The sequence below is a fragment of the Sinocyclocheilus anshuiensis genome, unplaced genomic scaffold (assembly GCF_001515605.1).
Source record: "Sinocyclocheilus anshuiensis isolate Anshui unplaced genomic scaffold, SAMN03320099.WGS_v1.1 scaffold2270, whole genome shotgun sequence".
Classification (NCBI taxonomy): Eukaryota; Metazoa; Chordata; class Actinopteri; order Cypriniformes; family Cyprinidae; genus Sinocyclocheilus; species Sinocyclocheilus anshuiensis.
In genome coordinates this window covers 438090-447526 of record NW_015557055.1, presented here as the reverse complement: position 1 = coordinate 447526, position 9437 = coordinate 438090, and the positions used below count along the sequence as shown (strand labels likewise).

General features: G+C 35.9%; 1 protein-coding gene across 1 annotated transcript in view; it reads left to right on the top strand.

Moving 5' to 3' along the window:
• Positions 1-9437, top strand: part of LOC107676414 (exocyst complex component 7-like) — a 17624-nt gene that overhangs the window by 1055 nt on the left and 7132 nt on the right. Inside the window, exons 3-11 of the mRNA XM_016470953.1 lie at positions 352-536; positions 1322-1427; positions 1508-1730; positions 2531-2695; positions 2903-3012; positions 5762-5921; positions 7733-7833; positions 8955-9128; positions 9231-9329. Coding sequence (XP_016326439.1) covers positions 352-536; positions 1322-1427; positions 1508-1730; positions 2531-2695; positions 2903-3012; positions 5762-5921; positions 7733-7833; positions 8955-9128; positions 9231-9329 — 1323 coding nt within the window. The remainder of the gene's footprint in view (positions 1-351; positions 537-1321; positions 1428-1507; positions 1731-2530; positions 2696-2902; positions 3013-5761; positions 5922-7732; positions 7834-8954; positions 9129-9230; positions 9330-9437) is intronic.

Genomic DNA, 9437 nt, shown 5'->3' with positions numbered 1-9437 from the left:
GAATAGATTTTTGCAATATGCATAAAATGTATATTTATATTTGTATCATTTTTAATATAATATATTTTAATGTAACAACATTATTATTAAATTATATTTAATAATATTGTTTATTTTATCATTAAACCTTTATATTTTAATTTAATACACTTTTAAAATACACACACATTTATATGTATATATTCATATGAATAGCCTATATATATATGTGTGTGTGTGTGTGTGTGTGTGTGATCCTGGTTTTAAGATATAAGATAATCAAACTGAAATAACAGCCTTTGTACAGTGATATTTGCTGAACACATGTCATTATCTGCTGTAAATATGATTTTGTGGTTGTCTTCCTGTAAGGTGTCCATCCTGTCCTCGTTCGAGAGCCGTCTGATGCAGCTGGAGAACTCCATCATCCCGGTTCATAAGCAGACGGAGAATCTGCAGCGTCTGCAGGAGAACGTGGACAAAACTCTCTCCTGCTTGGATCACGTCATCAGTTATTATCACGTGGCCAAAGACACCGACAAGATCATCCGGGAAGGGTGAGAGCCGCCTGAGACTCGTGTTCAGTGATAGACCGATATATCGGCTCAGAACTGTAGGCAGTTAGTATAAGTGATCTTTAATTTCCAAAATATAACAACAGCCCTCTCTGTACATTTCTGTTTATTATTCAATACAGATATAATATGTTTATATTTTTATATTTTATTTATATTTCAGCTATTTTTAGGATATTTCTAATTAATTGATCGTTTTAATATTTAAAGTTATTTACATTTAATAATATACATTTCATATTTATTTAAGATTTTAATTAAATTATTACATATAATTATTTTTTATTTCACACCAAGGCTGCATAATATACTATAATTATAATATAGTATAATTTATATAAAATACAGTTATAATGTATAATAATGTATAACTTAATTGCACAAAATACAGTTATAATGTATAATAATGTATAATAGATAGATAGATAGATAGATAGATAGATAGACAGTATATAAAATATATATTTATAATATAATACAGCTTAATTTTGTGTGTGTATATATTTTTTATTAAATAGTTTTATTATTTTAATTTATTTACATTAAATAAAATATATATATTTTAAGTAAATTATTAGGTATAATTATTGTAAAGTCTCTTATACTCATATAGGCTGCATTTACTTGATCAAAAATACAGTAAAAACAGTAATATTGTGGAATATTAGAGTTTTAAATAACAGATAGAGAGATAGATCGATAGATAGACAGAGATAGAGAGATATGTATATGTATAGACTGACATTGGTCAATCACTGCTCTTGCAGGCCTGCAGGTCGTCTGGACGAGTATCTGGCCTGCATTGCAAAGATCCAGAAAGCCGTGGAGTATTTTCAGGACAACAATCCCGACAGTCCCGAGCTCAACACAGTGGTACGTATGTCACGCACTCACAAACCTCTCACGCTTCTTCCGTCCGTGTGAAGCTCCTCAGCGAGGCTGTCGTGTTGCAGAAAGCTCGCTTCGAGAAGGGGAAGGAGCTGCTGGAGGCGGAGTTTCGCAGCCTGCTGATGCGCTACAGCAAACCGGTGCCGCCCATCCTCATCCTGGACACCATCGGAGGAGACGAGGACATGGAGGTGCAGGAGGACGTGACGCTGGAGCACCTGCCCGAAGCCGTCATGCAGGACATCATCTGCATCTCTGCCTGGCTGGTGGAGTACGGACGCAACCAAGGTGCACACACGCAAACGCTTTTAATCTCGTGCCGTCCACTGTTTCAGTTGGTTCCATCTGTGTTTTTTTCCATTCATTTTTCCCATAGAGATTTTTAAAAAGTCTTTGTTAAAGCGCTTTAAGCCGCTTTAGCCAGCTACGAGGTGAATCACAACATTACAAACATTTATTGGAAGCAAAAACGTATATGAAAATCAGAACTACAATCCCATGAAGCATTGCAAATGACATAATTGAAAATTATTTTCATTATTAAATATTAAAATTTCATATTTTAATTAAATTATTAAATATATTTGTTGTAAAGTCTCAAGGCTGCATTTATGGGCTCAAAATGAAAAATACAGTAAAAACATACTATACGATTTCATTTTGTTATTATAAAAATATTAATACAGATTCAAATAACATATAGAAATGTATATATACAAGTATCAGCTTGATTATGTCATTGGCAGTTTTTTCATGGGAGTGGGCGGAGCTCTTTTGGCTCACTTTGCTCGCTGCAACTCTCTGATTGGTGGAATTTTCTGTACAGTATCATGGGTAATGTAGTTTTTCACCACAAGTTACAGTATTAAACATTATTTTAAAAATTAGTTGAATTAATGTGAACAGATTGCTTTAACAAAAGCATCCATCATCGATGAACAACCTCACAACAGCTCTGTCTCTAATGGTTTATCAGTTATCATTAAAACTCCCTATGGAGAAAATGAATGGGTTTTACTTCCAGAACCCGACTGTTACTCGCTGAGGGTGTTTGAAATCTCATGTCGTGTGTGTTTGTCTCTCTGCAGACTTCATGAACGTGTATTTCCAGGTCCGGTCCAGTCAGCTGGATCGGTCCATTAAGGGTCTGAAGGAGCATTTCCGTAAGAACAGCGCCACCTCTGCCATCCACTCACCCGCCATACAGACCAAACGCAAGGAGACGCCCACCAAGAAGCCTCCCAAAAGACCAGGTCAGTGACCCTTAACCCTTCACCTCACTAGACTGGGTCTCTTTGGGTTTCTGATGGTCCTGATGGATCACAGTCAGGTGTATCTGACTTCCACGACCTCATTTCCTGTCGAAGTTCTCCTCTTTTCCCGTTCCTAGTGTGTGTTCTTACTAACCGTCTCCTCTCCCCTTTTCTCTTCTCTGTCTCACTGGTGTCTGATGATGTCAGTCTGCATCCCAGGTAAAGTCACAGCTGTGTTTGTGACGTGTCCATCGCTTGTTTCTGTTTGCAGAGCCAGTTATTATCCCATTATATACACACACACACATATACGCACATATACATGACAGAATAGGTTATGAAAGGCTTATACACATGCAAACCAAAGTAAAATTTGCTGGCAAAATACAAAATAAAACTATTCACACAGAGCATGAGATAAATGTTTATTTTGATTAAAAAAAATTACCACCTTGGCAAACCGTTCAAAAGTTTGGGGGAAGATTTTTTAAAAATGTTTTAAAAATTATGTAAATAATTTAAATGAATTAATAATTTTATATAATAATTTAATTTAATAATTAAAATTAACGTTTAAAACTAAATGACTTTTTATATTAATTAAATTGAGTTATGAATTAATTATTTATTATACATTAATTATTACTTATTTATTTTATTAAATTAAATTATTTAATACAGTTATAAATATATATACATTATAATTACAAAGTCTTATCTGCTCATCAGGGCTGCATTTATTTGATCAAAAATACAGTAAAAACAGTAAAATTGTGAAATATTATTACAATTTAAAACAGCTGTTTTCTATGTGAATATCTGTTAAACTGTAATTTATTTCTGTGATCAAAGCTGAATTTCCAGCATCATTACTCCAGTCTTCAGTGTCACATGATCTTCAGAAATCATTCTAATATTCTGATTTGCTGCTCAAGAAACATTTCTGATTATTATCAATGTTGAAAACAGTTGTGCTGCACAATATTTTTGTGGAAACTGTGATACATTTCATTTTTCAGGATTCACCGATGAACAGAAAGTTCAAAAGAAAAGCATTTATTAGAAATATGAATCTTTTGTAACATTAAAAATGTCTTTACTGTCACTTTGATCAATTTAATGCGTCCTTGCTGAATAAAAGTATTAATATCTTTAAAAAGAAGATCTTACTGAACCCCAGACATTTGAATGGTAGTGTTTTATGAACCATTTAGACTGAAATTTATTCTTTTTGTGTTTCTTGAATGTGAAAAGACCTTTATACACACACAAATGGACGCATCCATCCAGACACACACACACATGGCTGATATATCAGCCAGACCAATGAACTGTTATTAATCAGGATAACTAGTACATTGCGCTAATGTTTGAAGCCGTATAGCAGACGCTCTCCTTCCTGTCTGTTGGAGCTGTGTGTCAGTTTGGAGCCGTTAGCACAGACTTGCACACCGCTGTTCCTGTATTTTCTCAGTGTGGATGGCACATTTTGTTGGCTAACAGCACTGTATTGCGTACAGAGTGTTTTTAACAGTGAGAAAGGAGGCTCTTTGTTTTCTACTAATGCTCTAACACTGACCGCATGCTCACTCCTCACCACACGGGGCGCTGTGACTGTTCTGCCCCCACTAACAGACCGATACGGTCTCTCCTCATGTTTGACTGGATGCTTATTATTGCTGAAGAAAACATCTACTGCATATTAACTGCTTAATAAAGGGGTCATATCATGATAAATCACATTAAATCTAGCCTTGTTCAGAAATCTTCATGATTATTTATGACATCAGCTGTGAGCTCATGAATTTTTGGCTGTCCTCATTTACATCAACACTTATTTAGTTTTTGGCCACAAGTCTTACACGAGTCTATAATAACCACCCGGTCCATTTCCAGGGTCAAAGAGAAGGAAAAATGCACGTGACAAACTAAATGATGCCAGAAAACTTTTCTTAAAGTTATAATGGATCTCAGGGAAAACTAATATGATATAAAATGATGCTGTGACCCCTTTAAGACACATGCCTTTTGTTTTAGCAGCACACTGACTGTCTGATATGTTTGAGTTTATGATGTTAAATCGTTTGAGCAGCACTACTCTTAATGACTGTATTAACATCACTGTATGTGACACAATGCTGTTGTTGGATTAACTGGTTGTATTTTCTCCTCAGTGTGTGTGTGACGTGTTCTTCAGTCTGTTTAGCTGTAGACATTGTGATGTTATGTGATATTTGTGCCTCGCGCGCGTGTGTGTGTGTGTGTGTCTGTGTCTGTGTCTGTGTCTGTGTCTGTCTGTGTGTGTGTGTGTGTGTGTGTGTGTGTGTGAGTGTGTGTGTGTGTGTGTGTGTGTGTGTGTGAGTGTGTGTGTGAGTGAGTGTGTGTGTGTGTGTGTGTGTGTGTGTGTGAGTGTGTGTGTGAGTGAGTGTGTGTGTGTGTGTGTGTGTGTGTGTGTGAGTGTGTGTGTGAGTGAGTGTGTGTGTGTGTGTGTGTGTGTGTGTGTGAGTGTGTGTGTGAGTGAGTGTGTGTGTGTGTGTGTGTGTGTGTGTGTGAGTGTGTGTGTGAGTGAGTGTGTGTGTGTGTGTGTGTGTGTGTGTGTGAGTGTGTGTGTGAGTGAGTGTGTGTGTGTGTGTGTGTGTGTGTGTGTGAGTGTGTGTGTGAGTGAGTGTGTGTGTGTGTGTGTGTGTGTGTGTGTGAGTGTGTGTGTGAGTGAGTGTGTGTGTGTGTGTGTGTGTGTGTGTGTGAGTGTGTGTGTGAGTGAGTGTGTGTGTGTGTGTGTGTGTGTGTGTGTGAGTGTGTGTGTGAGTGAGTGTGTGTGTGTGTGTGTGTGTGTGTGTGTGAGTGTGTGTGTGAGTGAGTGTGTGTGTGTGTGTGTGTGTGTGTGTGTGAGTGTGTGTGTGAGTGAGTGTGTGTGTGTGTGTGTGTGTGTGTGTGTGAGTGTGTGTGTGAGTGAGTGTGTGTGTGTGTGTGTGTGTGTGTGTGTGTGTGTGTGATAGCTGTGGTGTTGGCTGTAGTCTCGGAGGGATCTGGATTTCGCTCAGTTATTGCTCTGGTTTCGGTGAACAGGGTTTCAGATGCCCTTCCTCTTCCTCTTCCTCATGGTGTCTTCCTCTGTTTTCCTCCTGCGATCCCTGCGACTCTCCCACTAAGGCTCAGAATCTGCTCAAACAATACTCTCAGCATGGCCTGGATGGAAAAAAGGGTTCTAACCTCACTCCTCTAGAAGGTAAAGCACGCTGTCTTTCTGGTTTCCTTCCTCCTCTCAAGCTCTGTCTCTGTTTTCTCTCTCTGTTTTTGAACTGTTGTTCCTGCGTTTCGGAAAACAACAGTCGGATAACACAGAAACTTATGGGCCACAGCAGTGTCGTCCTCGCTGAGGTCAAACCAGCCTCAAAATGGAGAGAGCCACTGTTCGTCTCATTTATAAAATATATATTTAGTCAAATTAAAATTATTTTTAAAATTATATATTAATAATTCAATTTTTTTATATTAAATTAAATAATAAATATTAATTGTGTAATTAACAGTATTAATAATTGTTTTTATTACATTTTTAAATTAAAAAAACTGAAGATTTGAATTAAAGTGACACTGTGAAACTTAAAGACACTTTAATTTACAGTTTAAGTGAGTTGAAAACATGGGAATGAACAGCTGCATTTAGCTAAATATTTTACAGAACATGTCAAATGTGTTGCAAAAGCAGCGTTTGCTAAACAGGTTTTTGACTCATTTAATGCAGGAAATTTGACGTATTAGATTTATTGATGCATTTTATTTTGCTTAAAAAAAGTGATTATTAAATGTGTTCTGAGCATCGCTGTGTATACGTGACATCATACTATCAGTATTGTTATTGTTAACTAAAACTATTAAAAATTATTTTTATCATGTGAAATAAAGCTCAAATAAAACAAATATTATTGAAAAACTTAAACTCAAAAAGCTTAATTGAATATGAGAAATGTTGCTTTGGCAACTAACTGAAATAAAATGAGTTTGAAGTGCTAAAATGACTAAAACTAAAATTGAAATAAATATAAATCAAATCTAAATGAAAAAAAACAAACAAAATAAAAACTAATAAAAATGGGAAAAAAACTAAATTACTAAATCAAACTGAAATTAAAACGAAAACTGTAATTATAAAAATAGTATATAAATATTACTAAAAGTTAAAATAACACTCCTGCGGGCTTTCACATTGAGCAGCATTAACTACACAGGGCCGTTGTTCACTGACAAGCTGCGCAAAACCACGTTCATATTCGCGCGATTTTTTGCGCAGCTCGTCAGTGAACAACGGCTCTGTGTAGTTAATGCTGCTCAATGTGAAAGCCCGCAGGTGATGGAGATTTACCGCTGATTACAGAACCGGCTTTCTGACAAGATGCGCGTTAAATATCGCATGCGATTTATCGTGCAGCCCTATATAACAGTATATAAATATTACTAAAATTAAAATAACACTGAAACTATAAAAATAGCATATAAATAACAGTATATAAATATTACTCAAATTTAAATAACACTGAAACTATAAAAATAGCATATAAATAACAGTATATAAATATTACTCAAATTTAAATAACACTGAAACTATAAAAATAGTATATAAATATTACAAAAAATGTAAATAACACTGAAACTATAGAAATAGCATATAAATAACAGTATATAAATATTGCTAAAATTGACTCTGCATCATACGTCTGCATCTCAGTGAAATCAGATTTTTCCAAATTTAAAGTCCAACTGCGTTCTGTTTTTGAGTTGAGCGTGGCAGCAGGAAGGTTGTGGTCATTGATTTCTCTCTCAAACTGAGGACAAACTGTTGTGACATCAGTGTTTCCCATAAGTCTCTGTGCTTTGCTGGGTCCATCGGTGCACTTAGAAACCCCACTAACATCCAGCACAAGTGGTCGTGCCGCGTGAGTGTTTCCTTTGCTTTGTGGGCGGTTGAGCTTGTTCAGCACTCCCTCTGTAGCCCGGGGAGAGTGACCCGGGTCATGTGACTTTATCCTAACCAATCAGGTTTCGAACATGACCTGCGTGGGGTTAAGCACCTGTCTGACGACAAGCATGGGGCGGCTGCAGGTGAGTCTGACCTCAGAGATCACAACAACAAACAGGATTAAAGACAAGTTTTGAGTTCAAAACAAGCTACGAAATTTATTCTGACTCAAATGATGTGATTTTATTACATTAGTCTCAAGTGAACACACATTTTGTGTAAATCTTGTTGTTGTATGTTTAAATTCATGTGAATTTTAACGTTTAACGTTGCAGCGGTCCAGCTAAAGATCATCTGTAAACAAGTTTTGAGTGTTTTTACAAACTGAGGGAGTTGAAGTCATTATCCGTCATAATCGACAGCATGTCAAAGATGCTAAATCATCCTTTAAGACAGGTTATCAATCATGCATTTTTAACAACGATATTGAGTTCAGTTCAAAGAGTGAGAGAATCAGACCTTAAAAATTCAAGGGGACATTTTACATTTAATTGTATTATTTTTAAATTAAAATGATGAATTCTATTATTTCTTAATTTATATCATTTTATTTTATTAATTAATATTAATATATGATTGTGTTTTATCTTAAAACTTTATTAGTAGTACTAGTAGTAGTAGTGTTATTAATAATAATAATAATAATAATTACAATAAATTTAATTCATAATTATAATATTATTAATTATATAAAAATATTAATTTCAGTTTGAGTCCGTTTTTCTGTCAGTTCATTCAACATTGAATCAGACCTTAAAAATTAAAGTGGACATCCTACAATCTACTGATATGTGTTATTGATATGCATCAACTGATGCACTTTGGGGTGATTAGATATGAAGATTAGATATGAAGAAACATCCGCAGGATTGTTCTGTTTTTCATTCATTGTTAATGATCATTTAGCACGGTTTCCTGCAGTATCATGCAACATTATTTCAGAAATCATATTTATTTCAAGTGCTACTGAACATTTTGTTTCTCATTCAGAGCTCTTTGGTCTCATATTGATCAGATATATCTAAAGCTGCAGTGTTTATTTACTGCATCACTGGCGGCACCAAACAGAATTGTAAAAATAATGAGTCTTTTCGAATATTAAGCAGATTTTAATTCTGTTTGGTGTCCTTCTTGTGTGCTTTAATCACATTACGTTTAAGATGTTATTAATATATCACTCTTGGTCCACACTGATCATATTTGAATGTTGTTTTTCTTGAGTCTTTGTGTGTGTGTGTTTAATCACAGTGTTTGTCGCTGCAGGAAGCGCTGGATAATCTGATGCTGGAGGGCGATAACATCATCTCCGCGGCGCGTCGAGCCATCATGAGACACGATTACTCCGCTGTGCTGACCATCTTCCCCATCCTGCGCCACCTCAAGCAGACCAAACCAGACTTTGATGCCACGCTACAGGTAGAGAGGAAATGAGAACGAGAATGAAATGTTCGCACTGGACTTTCTGCTTTTTGGCACGGTGTGGTAGCTGATGATGTCATATCCTGTGTTGCGGTGCAGGGAACGGCTGCCAGCACCAAGAACAAGCTCCCAGCTCTCATCACCTCTATGGAGACCATCGGAGCTAAAGCGCTGGAGGAGTTTGCTGACAGTATTAAGGTAGATCACACACAACGACTAATGGCTCCCGTCATGACATCAGGTGCAGAATTTTATTCTTTTATTCATTTAGATAATTTTATTAGAATTATTATTATTTAATTTATT